The 24,274-nt window shown below is 37.6% G+C and overlaps 2 protein-coding genes across 2 annotated transcripts in view; both read left to right on the top strand.

The window, feature by feature from the left end:
• The window catches only part of LOC121380587 (DOMON domain-containing protein FRRS1L-like), a 4,327-nt gene extending 1,902 nt beyond the window's left edge, over positions 1-2,425 (top strand). The window contains exons 2-3 of the mRNA XM_041509471.1: positions 1-197; positions 1,898-2,425. The exon at positions 1-197 is cut by the window's left edge and continues 59 nt beyond it. Coding sequence (XP_041365405.1) covers positions 1-197; positions 1,898-2,058 — 358 coding nt within the window. The 3' untranslated portion in view covers positions 2,059-2,425. The remainder of the gene's footprint in view (positions 198-1,897) is intronic.
• A 16,843-nt stretch (positions 2,426-19,268) lies between these two features.
• LOC121380701 (5-hydroxytryptamine receptor 4-like) lies at positions 19,269-20,738 on the top strand. Its single transcript, XM_041509652.1, has 2 exons — positions 19,269-19,697; positions 20,580-20,738. Exons 1-2 carry the CDS (start codon positions 19,269-19,271, stop codon positions 20,736-20,738), a joined length of 588 nt encoding a protein of 195 aa, XP_041365586.1.
• Positions 20,739-24,274: the final 3,536 nt, after the last annotated feature.

Genomic DNA, 24,274 nt, shown 5'->3' with positions numbered 1-24,274 from the left:
CGCACAACCGCTATGGATCTCAGTGACGCATTTTAGACCGCAGCTCAAAGAGAGTAAATTAAACTTGACGTCTGCTCAGTACGCGGATGGATACATTTACTGCAGAGTGACGCGTCCTCTCAATGTGAAGATGGACAAGAACCTTGACCTCACAAACGACTGGTACCAGCTGTACATTACTGGACCTATTGAAGCCAGTGAGTTGTGCTACGAGACAAATACATGTATTCAGTATAGTCTCAATACACATCATTCAATTTCATTGTGTGATGTGGAAGGGTGGCTGGGTGACTTGGTAGGATCACGGGTCTTCTGGGGTCCTGGTCTGGTTCTTCAAAAACTTTTATAGACTCTAGACTCGAGATTCTAATAGAGTCTGAGACAGTAATGCCATTACAACGCCATACAAATTGTATGTGTGTGACGTCATTAGAGGTTGAATCTGGACTATAAACGTTTTATAAGCACGGGCCCTGGTTGGAGTTTCGGAGGGGGGGGGGGGGGGGTATTAGAACCAGTCGATGGAACACTTATGTACGATATGTTAAATTGTCTGTGTTCTCTGTATAGACATATCAGCGTACTGTGCACGACGTGACTCATATAATTAAACGCTTAGAAACTCCAACCAAGACCCGAACGCCCGTAGGTAGGGATGTCCATGAAAATGCATGTTCTAGGCGTTATGTAGATTTCAACTTAAAACATTTTCTATGGATGTGTGATGTCATAGCTGCATTTAGGTGTCTCCCAGCTATTGGGGTTTTTTTTTACACAGTGGTGCATAGCAACATTAGCCTGTGTAGCAATTAAACAGCAAAAGCAATATTAACTTTCTAGTTTACAAAAAGACTTAATTCTGCTAAAACAAATTTAAAGACGTAATTCTTACTCATACTTAATTCTTGGTGGGGCTAGCCTTATATAGGCTACATGATATAGCATTCATTTCTTGATTGAGAAATGAACCCTGTTTTCACATCATGATTATGGCAGTCCATCCCCACCCCACCCCTCCCCACCCCCACCCCACCGCTTCAACGTTGCATAGCCTAACAGTCAAATCAGCTGCGATTCCATCACAATACAATTGAACAAACGCGGCATTAAATTTGTCACCCGTGCCTATTTAAACCAGGGGATAATAAGCCTAAAACAAACCTATAGGTAGCACTAAACCAAATAATTCCGGCTGGGTCAAAGTTCGAAGTGCACCCAATTTTTGATAGAGAAGTTAACACCACAAGTCCTGTGATTGGTGATAAATGTGAGTGTGTTGGTTGTAAAAAAACATAGTGTCATCTGGGTAAAAAATGTATGTAATTTTATTTCATCTAGTAGCAATGTGTCAAGTAGCCTTGTACTTGAAACATGTATGGGGTACCTGTAAAAAAAAGTACTAAACTTTTGTGCGGAACTAGGGTAGTCATAGTCGCTACCAGTTATTTTTTTAACTTCACCCCCAATTGTTTTCCGATTCTCTTTAAAGGTGAGGGGTGGTAGTATTTATATCTGTGAGGGGTGGTAGTATTTATATCTGTGAGGGGTGGTAGTATTTATATCCGGGATGTTTATGTCGATTGATACGCTGCAGGTAGGATTTTAAGCCGTATATGTTACTATCGTGGTCTGTGGGATTTGATTTGGTAGTATACATCCTGTAAAGGGGGGGGGGGGGTCTTTAGAGGGGGTGTACAGTCTGATTCTCTAGATGGTTGGTGTGGGGGGGGGGGACAGATTTGTATTTATATAGAATAAACAAACACATACATTTTCGTCCTTGATATGAATGATGCTCCTCCACCCCACCCCACACCCACCGGTTCCCACGATTGTAAAACTGGTATAAAGTTCTGTTATTATTGAAACTGTTCCGATCAATTATCGTTCTTTTTAGGTGGTCGAATGCTGAAACCCGTGGACGGACCGCAGACATCTCCGGACAAACTGACCGTTCTAATGCACGAAAACAGACTCTCCGCTGTTTCCGGCGGAAGCTGTCTGGCAGTGCACGTGCTAGTTGTGCTCATTGGAGTTATTTCCCCTTACGTGTCATGACGGAAGTAAAACACCATTGGAGCCGTCTGCTTTGTAAGCAACCAGTGTTTTTTAAATGGATGTTTACTGGGTCGGTGTTGCGAGCCAAAAGGTTTTTATCAGAGAAAAAAAAAATGACTGTGAGAGCCAGATCAACAAACGATCATGGACCGAACTGTTGCATTGAGCGTCACGTGTTTGTCTTCCCTGTGTTAAACATGGCCAATAACACAAAACAAGCTTATAACATCTTAGTTATCCAGTTAGGCCTAATAATCATCTCAAAAAGATATTAAAGTCACATACCCTAGTTTCTGAGCTATGTATTTTTATACACATAAAATGTGTCAGGACAAAAAAAAAAATTAATTAATTAATTAAATTAAGAAAATTGATAATTTAAGTACAACGTTGTTATAAATGTGTAATTTAACAATTAGAAAGCTGTAATAGCCGAAATTATTTTAATTTGTTTACTAACTAGGGACAGTGCCTCTAATATAATAATTAGTATTCATACTTGTCCCCAATAATATTATCCATACGACGAATGTATAACATTAACCATACAGCTTATACCAAAATTTTAACTATACATAGTTATTAATTTGTTATTAGTATTCACTCACAATAATTACTTTATAAACTAATACTGACCACATAACAAAAGTTTTGTTTATGTTATCAATGGTCATGACTTTTAAGAATATGAACCAAAAATAAATTATAATGTTAACCATAAAACCTATATCACGTACCAACAGCTTATCACAGTCTAAACTACCAACTAGTAACCACAAATAAATGTTCAGTAATATTATGCATACAACTTTGAATACGTTTACCATTATTGTTAATGCAAATGAAACAATTATACTTACTTTTTACCCAATGCACGACTGGCTGTTATTTAAAAACTGTAGAACTTAGAATCTCTTGTCAATGAAGAAAGTAGACTTTTGAGATGTATATTCAATATGTGTCAAGCAGGACCATGAAGTATATAAATCACTTATACTTATGATATATACTACATGTATTAAGCAGGACCATGAAGTATATAAATTACTTATACTTATGCTATATACTCAATATGTGTCAAGTGGGACCATGAAATATATAAACCACCAATAATTATGATATATACTCAATGTATTAAGCAGGACCATGAAGTATATAAATCACTTATACTTATGATATATACTCAATATGTGTCAAGCAGGACCATGAAGTATATAAATCACTTATACTTATGATATATACTCAATATGTGTCAAGCAGGACCATGAAGTATATAAATCACTAATATTTATGGTATATATTCAATGTCTGTCAAGCAGGACCATGAAGTATATAAACCACTAATACTTATGATATACACTCAATGTGTGTCAAGCAGGACCATGAAGTATATAAACCACCAATACTTGTGATATATACTCAATGTATTAAGCAGGACCATGAAGTATATAAATCACTTATACTTATGATATATACTACATGTATTAAGCAGGACCATGAAGTATATAAATCACTTATACTTATGATATATACTCAATATGTGTCAAGCAGGACCATGAAGTATATACATCACTTATACTTATGATATATATTCAATGTGTGTCAAGCAGGACCATGAAGTATTTAAATCACTTATACTTATGATATATATTCAATATGTGTGAAGCAGGACCATGAAGTATATAAATCACTAATACTTATGATATATACTCAATGTGTGTCAAGCAGGATCTTGCAGTATATAAACCACTAATACTTATGATATACACTCAATGTGTGTCAAGCAGAACCATGAAGTATATAAATCACCGATACGTTTTTCCATGAACGGACATTTCCATTTAGAAAACCAAACTGTGTTATTGTGGCTCGTCCTTTAAGCCGGTGGCAGGGGAAAGCTGTTACTAACCATGCACCACCTCACCAGGAAGGATTTCTTAAAAATCTGTTTCTAAACATTCTCTAGTCAACTTGTAATTGCTGGGTTACTGAATTGGGAAAATGGGACGACCCGCAATGAAGTCGCGGACTGTGGACTTGAAAACAAATGTAATTGTGTCCTTTCTTTGTCTCAATGCCTTGTGTCCACTGTTGCTTTTTTATTTAATACAACATGCAAACTTTAACCGCTACTGTCTGTATATCTGTTCGTAGGAGTATTTGTGTTTAACTCATTCTGCACTGGAACAAATGAAGTAGTACCTATGTTTAGTGATTTAACATTCCTGCTAGGTATTGTGGGACGAACAGGTAATGAGTTTCAGAAACGACAGAGAAGTTAGAGAGAGGGAGGGGGGGGGGGGGGGGGGGGGGGGGGGTAGGTTATTACCAGAGTGTTTTTCGGTATCGTCAATATCATATATTCGGAATAAAAATTGTATTATGCGAGCCTCTGGCCAGCATAACACATTATTTTTATTCCTAATATATGATATTGACGATACCGAAATACACGAGGGTAATAATCTCTTTATCATATAAGCTCAAGCTTAATACAACGTGTTTTTGTAAACTGTACACGCAACTTTAATTCCAGTCCACCATTACTAGATATTCAAATGACGTAAGAATATGTGGCGAGGTGTATTTTTGAATGGAAATGACGTCAAACTCGAATGACATCATTTTGGATGTCCTTACATCAAAATAAAGTTATGCCTAACTTTTTTTTGTTTTCTGAACGCTGGACAGCTTTCAGTGTCAAATTGCCATTAAAATGTTTTTATTTGATGACTATGAATGCATACGTCAATCATGGAGTGTCACCCAAGTACGTTTGCTTAAATGTCAATAAACCTAGTGCCGAGACCTCGACTAATTTACATCTAATTTGCAAAGTTATCAAATTCTCAAAGTATGTGATCTGAAAAATATCACATACTTTGATTGCACTGAAAATGTAAGATATTATATGATAAATATATTTATTACCCCAGCGATCACTCATAACGGAAAATATTTTCCATATTTTCTCAGTGAGAAATATTCTGCATTGGTCTAACGAACAATACTATTGGACAATTTGACGCTTACAAACCAATGACTTTGTCGGTACTAAATATGACGTCATCACGATTTGACAAACACACAAAATGACGTCATGTAGTTTAAAGAGTTTGCCATTACGGGTCTCTGTTTTTGGTGTATAATTAATAACAAAATGTCATTTTAATGCAATTCATTATAGATTTGGAAGCAGAATAAAGAGAACTTGTTTTTTTTTATTTATTATCTATGAACGTGATTAAATTACAACGTTATAGTAATTCTCAGAACAGTGCGTAAAGTGGTTTACATCGTTCCTATACAGGTTGGCCTTCGTGCATGTGTGTCGAAAATAAAGGCTTTTAGAGAAAAAATAGCTGAGGTAATAAATAGAATAATAAACTCGGTACCAGTTATTATCAAATTTATGTCCCTCGTAAAATAATTACTCGAGTTTGTTCATTTCTCGATTAACGTAAAACTTACGTCAGGGAACGTCATATCTGATGACGTCATTTTATATGTGTAAGTTGTCTTATTGAGCGTTATTGTTTATGGACCGAACATAATTCAAAATAAAGTATGGACTTTTACTGTTATTATTAGCAAGTATGTTTGAAATTTAATTATAAGTATTGTCTGTTATTTCTTTTACGTTCATCTGGGAATGAAAACAAATCATCAGCAAACTTATGTGAGAACGACTTCACCGATTCACATTTTGCAGATGATTTTTGTTCATTCCCCGATGAACATAAAAGAAATAACAGACAATCCTTAAATAAATGCATAATTTTATATATAAAGGCGAGCACCATTGTCACAATAGTATCGAATTAACCAAATATCGGTTCAAACGTTCAGTCAAATATATTTTTCAGAGAAAAAAAATGTGCAAACAAAAAATGACATATTTGATTTGAAAACAATATATAAATTTATTTTTATCGAGCAAAACAATATATTTAATTTAACACAATGAAAACTATTTTGTAATGAAAAATGAATTAAGTATGAAATTAAAATCCCTGCAAAATTGGGCACAATTTGAAAAGAAAAAAAAAGATAATTAAAAATAACAGAAACAACCCTAAATAATTTTTAAGAAATATGAATTTAAAATAAAGTTTTAATAACTAAATGAAATTACAACTGTTGTTTAGTGAAAAACCAAAGTAAAACATCCAGCTTTAAATCAATGTTTGCTTAACTCGTTTTGGTAAGTATATAACTGTATAATGTATTTTACATTTTATATATTGTGCAGAATGTTTAAAAAACAATTTAGAGTGCTTTTGACACTTAGTATTTAGTTATAAATATGGTGTTTTGTATTAGTATTTAGTTATAAATATGGTGTTTTGTATACTTTTTCCTATGTGTTGTATATATAATTAAGTATAGCGTTTTCGTCTAGATGTTATGAACCTTTGTTGAATACTGTTGGATACTGTCCAGTTTGCCTTACTGTGTGTTTTCAGGAATTTAAGCTTCCCTGTTTATATTTTTAAATACTAATCTTATCGTCATTTGCTCATGTAACGGTAAGTGATTATTACCTGGCTGTTGTCGTATATTTTCTTTATTACGTGTTGTGTAACGCATCTCTTGGTTTACATTCTTAGAATAGTCTAGGGCAACGGTGGCTTAGTGAGGGTATCTAGGTAAAATAAACAACACTCACACACTCCCCAAACCACAAATATATAAAGAAACAGAGGCTTAGTGAGGGTATCTCGGTAAAATAAACAACACTCACACACTTCCCAAAACACAAATATATAAAGAAACTGAGGCTTAGGGAGGGTATGTAGGTAAAATAAAGAACACACGCACACTCCCCAAACCACAAATATATAAAGAAACTGAGGCTTAGGGAGGGTATCTAGGTAAAATAAAGAACACACACACACTCCCCAAACCACAAATATATAATGAAACTGAGGCTTAGGGAGGGTATTTAGGTAAAATAAAGAACACACACACACTCCCCGAACCACAAATATATAAAGAAACAGAGGTTTAGGGAGGGTAGCCACAATCCTGGTTAAAAACAACAACAACAACAACCTTCCTTCTCAAAAAAAAACCATAAAAATAAACAAGTAAACACGCACGCACACGAATAGTCCGAAGGGACGTAGAAAGTGTGATTCTTTCTACGTCCGAATATTGTTACATACCCTATATATAGCTGGTATTCAAAACTTGTGGCACCTTGTTTAACGAAATAGTGCAACAAATAGACACACAAACCAGAAATGTATAACCTACCCATATATCTGACATTTATATCGGACATTATGATATTTACTCAACATAAAAATATATGCCCAATATCTCTGCAATCTATTTTGGAACCCCCCTTTTCAAAATCCTATGTATTGGAGCCCGCCTTTTCAAAATCCTATGTACGCCCATGCTACCGTACTCACTAAATCCCGATTGAAGTACTTGCAACAAAATAAATCTTCCAACGACAACATTAAAAAAAATGCCCGCCATTTTAAATTTGCTAAATAGATGGAAGCAACTCACCTTGCACATTAAGAAAAGTATTGACTTTTCATTTCAACTTATTTTCGTGCTTATATCCAATTAAGGTTCAAGCACGCTGTCCTAGGCACACACCTCAGCTATCTGGGCTGTCTGTCCAGGACAGTGGGTTAGTTGTTAGTTGGTTAGTGGTTGGTGAGAGAGAAGAGGGTGTAGTGACCTTACACCTACCCAATGAACCCTTAAGAACTTGCTCTGGGTTGGAGCCGGTACCGGGCTAGGAACACTGTAGCTACCAGCCTGTAGTCCGATGGCTTAACCATTGCGCCACCAAGGCTTAATTTACTTAATGTGCGCCCTGCATTAGCACACGAATAAAATCAATTTGTCGGTTTCCACGCCCATAATAAAAAGAAAAGAAAAGCAAGAAATAAAAAAAATCAATAGCCATACGCCGACAACTAAACTACACACCCTACACTGGCCTACATATATTTTATAACTTCTAATCTGAAATGACAATCCTGGCCACAGATCACATTTATCTTCCCATTTGGTTGACCCGGAATCCAGAAATATACCCACTTTAGTAGTCGCAGTTAGACTGAGTATTGTATAGCAGATTGCTTTGTTGTGACAACTATTTAGTTAAGTTGACTGGGGTTAATAGGGAAAGCATGTAGTTTGCAAACATGTGTAACGTGTTAACATTGAAGACTTTTTTGAAGTGATTCAGCTCATGCAAATGTATTACTTTAGAGTAAAATGTACGCTGGCCGTTTAGTGGGTAGGCCTATGTTTGTTTAAAGGCATACTGTCACGGATTTAAGAACCTTATTTCTCTAAAAATGGATAATAAATAGAAATTACATTACTTGTTGGAAACCAAATCTAGCTATTGCGTCGTCTTAACTGAACCATGATGGAGTGAAACCCATGTCATACCTCTCGGCAATTGTAGTTTTTCAATTATGGACCATTGCCATAATACAGTTATTTATACAAAATTTCATTAATAAATGGAGTATGGTGGTTATGAAGATGGTCGAATAAAGTACATTTAGGGACAAATCAAACTATTTTTGTTCAGGTAATACTTTGTTAGACCATTAAATAGGTCAGTGGTCTGTGACAATATGCCATAAATCAATATCCTTGGATAAAAAGCTGAACAACAAAAGGTTGTCCTTTTCAGGATATGTTGCACCCAAGCTGACAAAGGTGCATGAAAACAGTCTACGGGCCTACTGATATTAATAACAATGTTACACCCACAAAAGATAAATAGAAACACACATCGTAAATAATTGTGTTCTGAGGTCATCATACTAATTTTAAAGTGCTGTGCCAGATGTATGATGTATTGAGCTATATCAATCAAGATATTATTTAATATGATTAGAAAATTAAAAAAAATTAAAATTAAAAAAATTATATACCGGTATATTTTCCATTTAAAAATATTCCCCTGAAAAACAGAACCAGCTGAATTCGTTTCGGGAATTTCCGTAAGATTTGATCCGTGACGTCACGAAGGGAACTCCTTTCGATAGTCGGCGCCATTGTTCATTGCTTCTTTTGTGTTTATTGTGGTTAAACGGCGTGTTGTTGGCGGCTGTAGGAATACAAAAGCCGATAAATTTAGTCTTCACGCATTTCCTAGTAATGTTGCTGTGAGAAAGCTGTGTGTGAATTTGGTTAAAACAACGTGGAAATACTGGACAGGAAGAAAATGCCGGAAACCGTTGCGACAGCAGACACGTTAGTTTCGATTCGTCCGAACTGGCTTGTTGGCTTAAGCGAGATATGGGAATACCATGTGTTATGGCTTTTAAAAAAAGATGCCGTACCAACAATTTTTCTGCTACACAAAACAAATGACAACAAGCCGACGCCATCCACACCGAAACGACCTTGGGGTGCATATCGTCAATGTCCCAAATTGCGTTATGCTTTCAACTCCGGTCAGTTTGTTTTCTCATGCACGAGATCCGATTTGTTGTCGTTTGCATCTCGTTCATTTGTGAGATTTTTTTTTACAGTTCGAGAACATTAAAACAATAAAGTACAGACAAGTAAGTATCTATAGCCTAGTCCGTCCCATCCTACAAAAATGTAGGGGTTTTTTGGTAAAAAAGAAAAAAAAAAGCTAATTTTGTATGCATCTTAGAAAACAATCGGCTCAGAAATAAATGACTTGTAAATTCCATAGTATGAAAATAGGCGTTCCCTGTAAAACAGACTATAAATACATTAAATTAATTTGACTATACGTCCCACAGAGAAAACCTTTTTTCATACTATGGAATGTGCTATAAGTTATTTATTTCTGAGCAGACTGTTTTCACAACTGCACACAAAAAATAGTATTGTTTTGTTATTTCCAAAACATTTTTACTTCTTTCTTTTTTTACGTCAAACTAAACTGAAGATGTTTTTTTGTGTGAAAAATTTCATAGAGGGATGGGACGGACTAAAAGTCGTTTTTGTTTATTTCTTAAAATTACCGATATCGGGTTCACTTGACTCGTAGAATTCAAGAGTTATTGATCGTCTTTTCTACTACATCACAAGTATTAGAACATACAGTGTAGCAAAATAATTCGCACGAAAAGCTAAAGAACAAAACAAGAATAAAGTTGTAAATTAGTGGTAAGCTGTCTCCACGACCATTTTCATCGTCATCTGTCAGGCCGGTGGTTCGTCGGAAGATGTTCCAGGTTTAAACTGATAAGGCATTATTTGTTGTCTTGCACAAATATTAGTCCAGTCGTCATTACTACACTATTCATCATCGAAAGAAGAATCGCATGATCAAGCTTGGCAGTCGCTGTCGGTCCCACTTTCGCTTGCGCTGGAAGTCGTCTCGTAGTAGGTTTCTGTGAAGCGCGTTCCCTTCGTGACGTCACGGCTATTTACAGGCAAATGTTTTTACCGAGAATTTTACTCGGTCGTTTCCGGCAGTGTTCTACGGGAGTGATGTTTTAATACTTTTATGGGGCTTTTTCGTAATTATTGATTTACATATCGGTGTAAAATATTATTGCAATGAATTAAGAAAGCATTTAATTGTGGAATTTGAAATTTTAGTGTATGGTCTGGCACAGCACTTTAATGTTATTTAATAATTAGGATTTAAATTGAACAAAACGTAATAACAATTTGCGAATTTGGTTATGAAATCAATTAGTTTCAATTAGTCAAATAAGGTATAACAAAATTAAGATTTTAAAAAGATATCTAATCGTTGCATCTCTAACGAAAAACACGTTTTTCCTGGGAGGTAACGAAAAAGTCGCAGTCTTCTGAGGTTGGCCGAATATATTATGCAAATGAAGTGCGCAAACAGATGCGCCGAAAAATAGGCCAAGATGGCGGTTCGTCTGCGACGACACACAATTTTGAAAATAGATTTTTGGTGAATTAATAATTAAATATATTCTTCAAATTAAACTTTAATCTGGATTTTGTGATTTCGCGAACGACAGGATAAACCTTAAATAATCGAAATGTTTTAAAATATAAAGACTGTTCGCTAATTTAGTGCCCCTCGGTTAACATGTCAACATGTAACTAATGTCTTACACTGCCTCCCCCCACCCCAACCCCTTCACTATACTACTGCAGATAGTTGTAGACTCGAAATCCAAATAAGTTGTACTGCATGGTTTTTTTTTCGCCTCTTTGGTGATGTATTATTAAATGTATTTGTATATCTATTAAAATAAAAAACATATTGAAGAAAATCTAGATTTTTTGTTTTTGTTTACAAGTTATAGTCGTCGGAAGATACCAGCAAGTGGGGGTGAGGTGGGGTGGGGGTAAGGTGGGCGTGGGGCACATATATTAGCTTTTCAGATGGGGGATGAATAATCTCCAACGTTAGTGAGGAGCGGAACGGCGCCACTCTGCCCCACCTGCTTCTGAATGCCAGTTACAGAACTTGCAAAGATTGCGTGGAAATGCATACATAACATACATACACTTTATTATCACGTGATAGGTCTATATACTGTAGTGCATATTATGACAACAGGCGAAATTGGTGGATAGAATGTGTGTGCGTGCGTTCGTGCGTTTGTGTGTGTCACTGTGTGTATGTATGTCTGTGTGTTTGTGTGTGTGTGTGTGTGTGTGTGTGTCTGTCTGTGTGTGTGTGTCTGTGTGTTTTTCTGTGTGTTTGTGCGTGCGTGTCTTTGTGTGTGTGTGTGTGTGTGCGTGTGGCTCAGGTACAATTTTAATTTCTGGAATATTTTGGTGAACAATATTAATGATAATATTAATATCAGTTCTTGCTAATAAACCCTGCGCACCCTCCCACAAAAAAATCCTATGTACAGATCGTAAAACGGAGTTCGTTCGCACTTCCTAAAATATATTTTTGAAGACAAAATCCAGTTTGGGCTTCTTACAAATATTAAGACGACCAGAAACACATTGAATATACAGATACTGATATTCTAACAAGAAAATATATTTAATAAGTTTAATCGCAGAAATATTTTATAAGTCGGAAACATCTTATAATGCAGCAAACTCAGGAATGTCTCTTTAATGGTTAGTTTGGGGTTGGGGAGGAACCGCCCCACCACTGCCAGGCATGGCCCAGTTTTCTCCCACTGCTTCGGGTTCTTCTCGAGTCTAATTATGGACCCATGTTCAAGTCGATAGTCAATAAAATGATGCTGTAATTCTTCGTATGACCTCCAGACGATACATATAAGGGGGAAAAGGTCGATCAGTAAAATTCCAAAAACTTCTAGAGGCGGTAATTTTCACAGTGAAGTCTGTGCAGGGGAGACATACCCCCATTGCGTATTACCACCAGTTTAATAATCCCACAGGGTAACGGTCGTTGTCACCAAATTGATGTACAATTCTGGGGTTCTTGAAATCGTAATTAACAGTTATGTATCAACCTTGGAGTAGCAGTTCCGCCTGTCAGGAATTATAAATATATCAAAATTGCGCGACCATAACTTATGCTATTTTATAATTTACTAACTATATTATATGATGACCCATTGATGAAATCCAGTTCATGGTTTTGCTTTGTTAAGAACTGGTTGACATTGTGTTCCTTAAGGTTAGCAGTACGAACTATAAACGATTGCATGCGTTGAGCTGCTAACAAAATGCCACAGCTTACTTATAAACTATCGTCAAATACAACTGGAATGTCCTTATTTGCCATTCGAGGACAGAAGCTGAAAGTTCTTGGTGTTCTTAACAAGGGTTTATTCCTATTCATCATCTGTATGACTCTAGCGAATGGAAATAACTACGGTGTGCTTCCGGCGAACCACGCAGATCGACACAACTATTTTTCTCCTTCCGAAACATGTAGTGCAAGACACACACAAGTGACTGTGCGGCTACCCGGATGTATTCCGAAAAGACTGCACGTGTTTGCGTGCCACGGAACGTGCCACTCGCGAAACGTCCCAGAGTGGAAGTACGAAGAGCAGGAACTGCGCATGGTCGAATACTGCACGTGCTGTCAGCCTCACATCCGGCGATATCGTCAAGTGGAATTCGCCTGCCCTGGGAGACCACAGAAGAAAATTCGACTTCGACGCGGGGCTGCGTTCGAATGTGCGTGCAGGCCGTGCTCCGACCAGGCTGTCCCGGAACCTGAACAGCCATACGACTATTAATTACTATCAGCACTGACTGTGTCATGACGTCACGTGATTCGAAATTTGTGGAGAAATAAAAAGAAGACTTGTTTGTGGTATTCAGTCAGTAGAAGTGTTGTTATTATTTTCTTATCAAAGTCAGTAGCGACTGATTCAAGAAGTAGTATTTATATACATTTTAGCTCAGTCGGTTGAGTGCTCTCTTGAGGTGCTTGTGTCGCAGGATCGAACCACCTCGGTGCATCAATTAAGCTGATTGGGTTTTTCTCGTTCCAACCAGTGCATCACAACTGGATAAAGGCCGTAGTATGTGTTTTCCTGTTTGTGGGAAAGTGCATATAAAAGATCCCTTTCTGCATTAAAAAACATGTAGTGGGTTTTCATCAAATATTTAACATCCAATAGCCGATGATTAATTAATCAATGTGCTGCAGTGGTGTCGTTAAACAAAACTAACTTTAACTTTTTGTGATAAATAATCGAATACATATTCGAACAATAATTCTTTTGTTTTACATGGCAAACGTTTCCAGGACTGGTTTACTCAAAACAAAATAGAACAGTACACCGTGACAAAGAAAGAAGGAAGGAAATGGTTTATATAACGACGCACTCAACACTTTTTATTTACGGTTATATGGCTTCGGAAATATGGTTATGGACCACATAGATAAGGGAGGAAACCTGCTGTCGCCACTTCATGGGCTACTCTTTTCGATTAGCAGCAAGGGATCTTTTATATGCATCATCCCATAGACAGGATAGCACATACCACAGCCTTTGATGTACCAACCGTGGTACACTGGCTGGACAAAGAAATAAGGGGCCACTTGGTATTGTAATGTACGCGGAATTTAATTCACTTTTTTTTTTAGAGTTGTAATGTTTGTATAAAATGCGATTATTTATGTGATCTCCGTCGGGTATATCAAAGGCCGTGGTATATACTAACCTGTCTGTGGGATGGTGCATATAAAAGATCCCTTGTTACTAATCGAAAAGAGTAGCCCATGAAGTGGCGACAGCGGGTTTCCTCTCTCAGTATCTGTGTGGTTCTTAACCATATGTCTGACCTCATATAACCGTAAATAAAATGTGTTGAGTGCGTCGTTAAATAAAATATGTCCTTCCTTGATTTATGTGACACTGAATAATGCCAGTAGTATGGGATTAACAACCAGTAACGCGGTTAACGCCTTGGCACTCTTTACTGTTAGTGTTGGTGTAAACCCTTATTTTCCCCACCAATATATAATATCAAGGATTGACAACCAGTAACGCGGTTAATGTCGTGGCACTCTTTACTGTTAGTGTTGGTGTAAACCCTTATTTTCCCCACCAAGGATTGACAACCAGTAACGCGGTTAACGTCTTGGCACTCTTTACTGTTAGTGTTGGTGTGAACCCTTATTTTCCCCACCAATATAATATTATAACATCAAGGATTGACAACCAGTAACGCGGTTAACGTCTTGGCACTCTTTACTGTTAGTGTTGGTGTGAACCCTTATTTTCCCCACCAATATATAACATCAAGGATTGACAACCAGTAACGCGGTTAACGTCTTGGCACTCTTTACTGATAGTGTTGGTGTGAACCTTTATTTTCCCCACCAATATATAACATCAAGGATTGACAACCAGTAACGCGGTTAACGTCTTGGCACTCTTTACTGTTCGTGTTGGTGTGAACCTTTATTTTCCCCACCAATATATAACATCAAGGATTGACAACCAGTAACGCGGTTAACGTCTTGGCACTCTTTACTGTTAGTGTTGGTGTGAACCCTTATTTTCCCCACCAATATAATATTATAACATCAAGGATTGACAACCAGTAACGCGGTTAACGTCTTGGCACTCTTTACTGTTAGTGTTGGTGTGAACCCTTATTTTCCCCACCAATATATAACATCAAGGATTGACAACCAGTAACGCGGTTAACGTCTTGGCACTCTTTACTGATAGTGTTGGTGTGAACCCTTATTTTCCCCACCAATATATAACATCAATGATTGACAACCAGTAACGCGGTTAACGTCTTGGCACTCTTTACTGATAGTGTTGGTGTGAACCCTTATTTTCCCCACCAATATATAATATCAAGGATTGACAACCAGTAACGCGGTTAATGTCGTGGCACTCTTTACTGTTAGTGTTGGTGTGAACCCTTATTTTCCCCACCAAGGATTGACAACCAGTAACGCGGTTAACGTCTTGGCACTCTTTACTGTTAGTGTTGGTGTGAACCCTTATTTTCCCCACCAATATAATATTATAACATCAAGGATTGACAACCAGTAACGCGGTTAACGTCTTGGCACTCTTTACTGTTAGTGTTGGTGTGAACCCTTATTTTCCCCACCAATATATAACATCAAGGATTGACAACCAGTAACGCGGTTAACGTCTTGGCACTCTTTACTGATAGTGTTGGTGTGAACCTTTATTTTCCCCACCAATATATAACATCAAGGATTGACAACCAGTAACGCGGTTAACGTCTTGGCACTCTTTACTGTTCGTGTTGGTGTGAACCTTTATTTTCCCCACCAATATATAACATCAAGGATTGACAACCAGTAACGCGGTTAACGTCTTGGCACTCTTTACTGTTAGTGTTGGTGTGAACCCTTATTTTCCCCACCAATATAATATTATAACATCAAGGATTGACAACCAGTAACGCGGTTAACGTCTTGGCACTCTTTACTGTTAGTGTTGGTGTGAACCCTTATTTTCCCCACCAATATATAACATCAAGGATTGACAACCAGTAACGCGGTTAACGTCTTGGCACTCTTTACTGATAGTGTTGGTGTGAACCCTTATTTTCCCCACCAATATATAACATCAATGATTGACAACCAGTAACGCGGTTAACGTCTTGGCACTCTTTACTGATAGTGTTGGTGTGAACCCTTATTTTCCCCACCAATATATAATATCAATGATTGACAACCAGTAACGCGGTTAACGTCTTGGCACTCTTTACTGATAGTGTTGGTGTGAACCTTTATTTTCCCCACCAATATATAACATCAAGGATTGACAACCAGTAACGCGGTTAACGTCTTGGCACTCTTTACTGATAGTGTTGGTGTGAACCTTTATTTTCCCCACCAATATATAACATCAAGGATTGACAACCAGTAACGCGGTTAACGTCTTGGCACTCTTTACTGATAGTGTTGGTGTGAACCTTTATTTTCCCCACCAATATATAACATCAAGGATTGACAACCAGTAACGCGGTTAACGTCTTGGCACTCTTTACTGTTCGTGTTGGTGTGAACCTTTATTTTCCCCACCAATATATAACATCAAGGATTGACAACCAGTAACGCGGTTAACGTCTTGGCACTCTTTACTGTTAGTGTTGGTGTGAACCCTTATTTTCCCCACCAATATATAACATCAAGGACTGACAACCAGTAACGCGGTTAACGTCTTGGCACTCTTCACTGTTAGTGTTGGTGTGAACCCTTATTTTCCCCACCAATATATAACATCAAGGATTGACACAAAGAACTGCTTTCACTCTGCGGAATTTAGTGTAGTCCACACAGTCAGATTTTGTATTAGTTTTTCTTTCTTACATTTTATTTCTTTAATGTATGTTTTTATGTTTGAGATTTATTGTTTATTTTTTAGTTGTGATTGTCATAAGCGTACGAAACAGAGGGGCAGTGATGGCAACTGTCACCCTAGTGCTGGAGCAACTCATTAAGTTCCTTTAAATTAATTTAATATATTATTTTATTATTATTTGTAAAGTGCACGCCGGATGCCCGTCGGGCTATATCTCGTTCCAACCAGTGCACTACGACTGGTATATTAAAGGCCGTGGTATATGTTATCCTGTCTTTGGAATGGTACATATAAAAGATCCCTTGCTACTAATGAAAAAATATAGCGGGTTTCTTCTCTATGACTGTGTCAAAATTACAATATGTTTGACAACCAGTAGCCGATGATTAATAACCGGCCTCGGTGGCGCAGTGGTTAAGCCATCGCGCTACAGGCTGGTATGTACAGGGTTCACAGCCCGGTACCGGCTCCATCCCAAAGCGAGTTCAATGGGTAGGTGTAAGACCACTACACCCTCTTCTCTCTCACTAACCACTAAGCAACTAACAACTAACAGACTGTCTTGGGCAGACAACCCAGATAGCTGAGGTGTGTGCCCAGGACAGCGTGCTTGAACCTTAATTGGATGTAAGCACGAAAATAAGTTCAAATGAATGATGATTAATAAATCAATGTGTTCTAATGGTGTTGTTAAAGAAAACAAGCAAACTGTTAAAACAATAAATAATCACTAAGTTTAAAAAATAACAATTAAAAGAGGCCCGGATAACATTTTAGAACATAAATAGCAGGACATTATTTTAATGAAGCAAACACCAAGAACATACCTGGTAGGCCTATACACAGGTTATAATTAATAATCACAGTGGCGGATCCAGAAAATCCTCCCTTTTATTTATTTTTCTTTCTTTTTTTCTTGGGGGGGGAGGGGGGGCAGTGACATGAGGCGGAATGCCAAGGGAACTTTGGGGGAGGTTTGAGGAGGTTCGTAAACAAAATGAAAATTAATATATAATAAAATTATAACTGTCGCAAAAATTAGTGTCTGAATCAGACAAAAAACATTAAGCCACCAAGGTGATAAAAATAAACCACTGAAAGAAGTATTGTCATGCTTGCTTACTTACAAGTATTTCACGTGGTACAAGTATCACCACTGGCACTGGGCTACGTCCCGCCCCACGTGACGTCAACAATGTTTTGACGTGACGTCAACAATGTTTTGACGTGACGTCAACAATGCCGTGACTTTTTAATATGATTATTGATAATATTGATGCCAAAGCGATACTACTACTTAATCGCTGTTTGACATTAAAGGGACATGCCCTAGTTGTTAAGCATTACGCCGTTGTTTTCCGCTATTAAACTCATTTTTCACAAATAAAATTACACTTGCTTCAACAGTTGAAGAGAGTTACTCTCTTTATATATGTTTTATGTTTTAATCGTGACTTGATATAATTTTTATCAACTCCCCAAGTTGGCAACTGAGCAGGGTCGTACCCTGATCAAAATCCTAGTGGGGGGGGGGGGGGGCACTACTTTTTTATAGACAAATGAAACACTATACAAATTAAACCCTGAGATGTGTATGCTATTTTCTGGAGTTAAAAAAAGAAAAAGAAAAAAGTCAGATTCTCAACTGCCCCCCCCCCCCCCTCCTGCTCCCCCGGAGGGTACGATCCTGCAGAGGGGAAAATAAAATTTGGCATTTCAGTGATTAGCCCCAAGGTACATTTACATTTACAAATTTGGCCGTAACTTTGCTATAGAACCCTATGTGAAAGAGTTTTATAATATGGTGTAATTTATACTCTGTATGGCGTAATTTATATTCTATATGGCGTAATTTATACTCTGTATGGCGTAATTTATACTCTGTATGGAGGAATTTATACTCTGTGTAGCGTAATTTATACTCTGTATGGCGTAATTTATACTCTATGGCGTAATTTATACTCTTATATGGTGTAATTTATACTCTATATGGCGTTATTTATACTCTATATGGCGTTATTTATACTCTATATGGCTATTCTCCGATCACATCCACAGGCACTCGACATATTAGGGTCACCCTACCCCGGACAATCATATAGTGATTGCCTATGGTTACATATGTTCAAATTGAGAGCTACCAATGGTAAATTTATCAAAATGTTGTGATGTTTATATAGGCTCGACATAATTTAAATCTAACATGAATTATATCTAATAGATCTCAAGTATGCTACCGCATTTTTTATGCATCAATAGAGAGATGTCAAACAGATGTCATTTTTCCGCGTATTATTGGACGTCGAACGAAAGGCGTCTAATAAAATTTTCATATAATATTATTTTAGACGTCAAGAGAAAGATATAAAATAGATGCCAATTTGTGAACGTGATTTATACGTGAACGGAAAGGGGTCTAAAATATGTCTTATATAGGTCATTCTGAGACGTCGTATTCATGACCAAAAATCATCCACTAAAAGACATCAAAAAGACGTCATGTGCCCACTGGGTTGTACGGATATTGGCCTAGCAGTGTTGGCGATGTACTTTCGCCTGTACGAAGACTGGAACGGGGGCTGGGATCTGGGAAAGTGGCTCTGTCTGATAGTGAACATTTTTGATGGCATGTTGTGCATGGCGTCCATGTGCAATCTGTACACTCTGGTGCTGGAGCGCTACCTGGACGTGTGTCGACCTTTCCTCCACATGAAGATACGCAACTGGACGATCGCTGTCATCCTCACTCTCTGCTGGCTGGCTCCTATAGCGCTGTGGTCAGCCATGCTGCTCTCGGCGTGGCACGTGATCGGGATCGAAGACCTCGTGGGGTGTGTGACCGAATCAGCGTGTCCGCTGCTCCTGAACATCACAGCATCCATGGTGGTCACCACTGGGACATTCTGGATATTCTCGGTGTTAATGATCGTGTGTTACTGGAGGATCTTCAAGACAGCTGGACCCATATTCACAAAATATCGTAAGCCTAGTTTTACACGTAAACGTAAATCTACGACTGAAGAGCTATTCACGAAACAACGAAAACGTAAGTTACGTGTAAAGTTGGACGTAAATATAAGAGTGCCTCAGGTTGCAACTAACGCTGCACGTAAGTTGTGTACATATAATAAATCAAGCACGATCGCCGTTATTTACTATTATTTACGGAAACTAGCAGTATTTCCAATAAATTAAGCAGTTTGCGATGGCGAACGCCCACGGATTGAACATATTTTTGTTCGTGATCGAACGGATGTTTTCGACACGGCCAATTTCTCCTGAGTTATCTTTTCGTTTTTAAGAAATGTCCTCAAGTTCGTACCAAAACGCGGATCCCTACCAATACCAAAATGCCATGGTTCACTGTTCGCTATGTTATTGTTAGCAGACGACAAACAAAATTGCGTTTTGCGCATTTGTTATTTACCCGGTAGCCATCGTTTCTAATGTGTTTTTATTAATTACTCCAGTGAGAATGTTAAATCGTAGATTTACGTCCAACTAAGTTACGTTTACATTTACGACCATCTTTGAGAATAGGGTGCTTCTTGCACGTAAACGTAAATCTACGGCACACGTAAGTGCTAGTCGTAGACGTAAATTTACACTTTTTTGTGAATATGGGTCCTGGACGCCACGCCAAGGCGATTCAAGCCACCACGATCACGACACCTGAATATTACGACAGCCAGAGGGTTAGGAAAACTGTCAAAGCTGCCAAGATCTCGGCCATCGTCGTTGGTTGCTTCTTTAATATTTTGGTTGCCATTTTTTACTGCATCATTTGTGGACGTATTGCTGGATTACAAGCTGCCCATGGTACTAAAGAGTTTTACCATCTGGCTGGCGTACATGAACTCTATAGTGAATCCTTTCTTGTATTACATCTTCAACCAGCAGGTTAAAATGGCCTTTAAAAACAGTGTGCGCAGTAAGGGGGAGCGACATGAAGACTTGAATACTATCTAAGGATGACTCGTTGTGGACCTGACTTACAAGAATTGGGGTTGGGGGTAATACAGCAAATACTGACTAATGAGCCCTCCTCAGATTAACATATGGCTGCCATAAAATATGTAATGCATCGCACATCTACGCATATTGACGCTGATCGACGCAAATCAAATGCATTTTAATGGAAAAAAAATAAAATTGTTTTATTTAATGACACCACTAGAGCACATTGATTAATTAATCATCGGCTATTGGATGTCAAACATTTGGTAATTCTGACTCGTAGTCATCAAAGGAAACCCGCTACATTTTTCTTAATGTAGCAAGGGATCTTTTATATGCACCATACCACAGACAGGAAAGCACATACCACGGCTTTTAACCAGTTGCGGTGCACTGATTGGAACGTGAAAAAAAACAATCAGATGAATGGATCCATAGAGGTGGTTCGATCCTGCGACACAAGCACCTCAAGCGAGCACTCAACCGACCGAGCTAAATCCCGCATCTTTAAAAAAAACCCGGGTTAATTCATCGGATTTAAGGCTGTTAGCTACTTGGGTTCGCACCTCGGTATTAGCTACCACTCAGAGCGGGTTTAACGACTCGGTGGGTAGGTGTTACGCCACTACAACGACGTCTCTCTCAGTAACCATTAACAACTATACTAACTCACTGTCCGGGACAGACAGTCCAGATAGCTGAGGTGTGTGCCCAGGACAGCGTGTTTGAACCATAAGCATGAAACAAAAAGAAGAAATGAAATGAAATGGAAACAGTCGCAGACGCCCTGCGTCAGAACTGTGAAAGAAAACCGTCGGCGAGCTGGTTCCCATAAAATATGTCTTTGGTCTGTGGCAGTTTGCGTCTGTCAGTGACCACATACTTTAATATTCAGCATTTGACATTAGTACTAATTAAATTGTATATTTTATTTCCTTGTATTATTATTAGTAGTAGTAGTAGTAATAGGCAGTAGTGGTAGTAGTAGTAGGTAGTAGTAATAGGCAGTAGTGGTAGGGTCTCCACAAGTACTCGGGCACGGGCCGAGTCAACCAAGACTAGAGTCCGTTCACAGGACACGAGTACCCATACAAGGTGGAATACAGTGATCAACTATAATACAATTTGGACAATAATTTCAGCAGTAGATAATCAACGATAATTATATGATCATGCGCTAGTTTCTCTTTTTAATGAGGCCCTAAGTAGTAGTGGTATTGGTGGCAGAACAAACAGGACCTTATTAGCAGAAACGAAATACCAAAATTTTGGAGTTCATTCATTGTTAAATGCTTGTTGCATTTTCTTGGATTCATATATTTCTATAATTGCTGTGGGTTTTTGTTTTATCATATATTATTATGGTTTTACATATAAAATGGCATGTTTCATGTGCTATTTGAAGCATTTTGAAATTTTAATAACATACATACAAAAAGGATATCTGCTAGTTCAAACATATGAACAAAAGAATAATCAGTTATAGAGTAGTATGATAAACTTAATTAAAATTTGTTTAGTTTGTTTTGTTTTGTTTTGGGCGAGACGTAGCTTAATGCGCGGTCGGTTTGGGATCGATCTCCGTCAGTGGTCCCATTGGGGTATTTCTTGTTCCAGCCAGTGCACCACGACTGGTATATCAATGGCCATGGTATATGCTATCCCATTTGTGGGATGGTGCATATAAAAGATCCCTTACTATTAATGGACAAATTTAACAGGTTTTCTCTTTAAGGCTCAAAATTATGTTTGACATCCAATAGCTGATGATTAATAAATCAATGTGCTCTAGTGTTGTCGTTAAACAAAAACACACAAAAATTGTTTTGTTTAATGACATCACTAGAACACATTGATATATTCATCATCAGCGATTGGATGTGAAACATATGGTAACTTTGACAGTCTTTGGCTGCAGGGACTCAACTGCCCTCAATCTATTTTAAAGTATACCAATTACTCCGTTCCAAAAAAATAACACGAAGACACATTTTATTATAACATTGCATAAATGTGTTTATTACCTCATAAATATGTACATACTACATATAATATATATCAGCAATCTGCACAATTAAATGCCTCGCCTACCACAACCTTTTGCAGTGCACTGTGATGAACACCAACCATATGTGCAACTACAAACCAAGTTTCATTGATTGAAGACTTACACTTTGTGAGAAACTGATCTAAATGCGAAACTTCAATGTTAAACTTATAATGCAAAAGTTGAAGAGGTGGCCACCATCAGACAAATAGTACCTATATCTCACCTTTTAGAGGCGAGACAGTAAGATATAAAAACAAACATGCATTCGGCAATCACACACACACACTAAAATTATCCCTCTTTACCAGGCCAATGACAAAACAAAAAACAGGTTTGTTTCTACAGGAAGAAGACTGATTTAAATACAAACAGTTAAAACATTGCTGGTAATGTACAGACAATGCCATTAAAAGCATGGTCATCCCCATCACAGATGCAGGCTATTCTAAGTAAATTATATTTCTGACATCATCATCAATACCAGGCCTGGACCTGGCAGTAATGCTCTTCCCCCCCCCCCCCCCCCCCCCCGAAAAACAAAAAAACAACCCAACAACAACACTTAAGAACCCAAACAAACAAACAAAACAATAAAAAACCCAAATAATAATCAAATAAAAAAATAAAAATCAGCTTGTTTTTTTAATATTATATACGTAATAATCAAAAGGAAATTTTCAGATTCATTGGTTGTTTTTATCAGGTTTAAGAAAGATCAAAACGAACACAAAAAACAATTTAGGAACAATTAGATATATACATGCTTCCACCCTATTTAAAATTGTTTGATGGGATTTTGATTGAAAAAAAAAGAAAGATAAACATTCAGATATGAAATAAATTCCAACTACATGTAAGACTATATAATGTGGTTGAAGGGAGAAAAAAACAACCAAGAACACAAAATACAACACAAAAAAACCCACAAAACATTGCAGCACCATGACAAGAAACGATGTTTTTTGTTTACTTGGCCTAACAGTGTCTACTAGCACAACTACGAACTCCAACAAACGTAACACCTCAAAAACAGGCCTCTGAAAATTACTAGAGTGATAGTTTCGTTCACTCGCCGCTCGCGTAAATATAGTTTTACATAACACATTTTCCATTCATGCACTGAAGTTATGACAGGTTACGTCAAAACGAAATGGGTTACTTGAATTTGTTTTTACGTAAACCCATAAATGGTTTATGCAAATTTTCTACTGTCAGAGGCCTGAAAAGTAACACATTTGATTATTATGTACAATATGTGAATAAAACCTTTACTTTTACACACAGATTTACACAGCAGTTCATTTAGGAAGTGCTATTCAGTATGAATGAAATAAGATCTAGCAGTCCACTTTTTTGCTTCATTAACAGATCTGACAAAAGGCCATCATTATCATTCGACCAATCATAACATCCACTAACATAATTTGGCCTCAGCTTGATGCATTCTAAAAGACTGTTCGCAGACAAAACGACTCCTATAGCATTCTGAATACAAGAT

This window comes from Gigantopelta aegis, chromosome 9 (assembly GCF_016097555.1).
Source record: "Gigantopelta aegis isolate Gae_Host chromosome 9, Gae_host_genome, whole genome shotgun sequence".
NCBI lineage: Eukaryota > Metazoa > Mollusca > Gastropoda > Neomphalida > Peltospiridae > Gigantopelta > Gigantopelta aegis.
The sequence above is the reverse complement of the archived record's forward strand: the minus strand, read 5'-3'. Positions and strand labels throughout refer to the sequence as shown.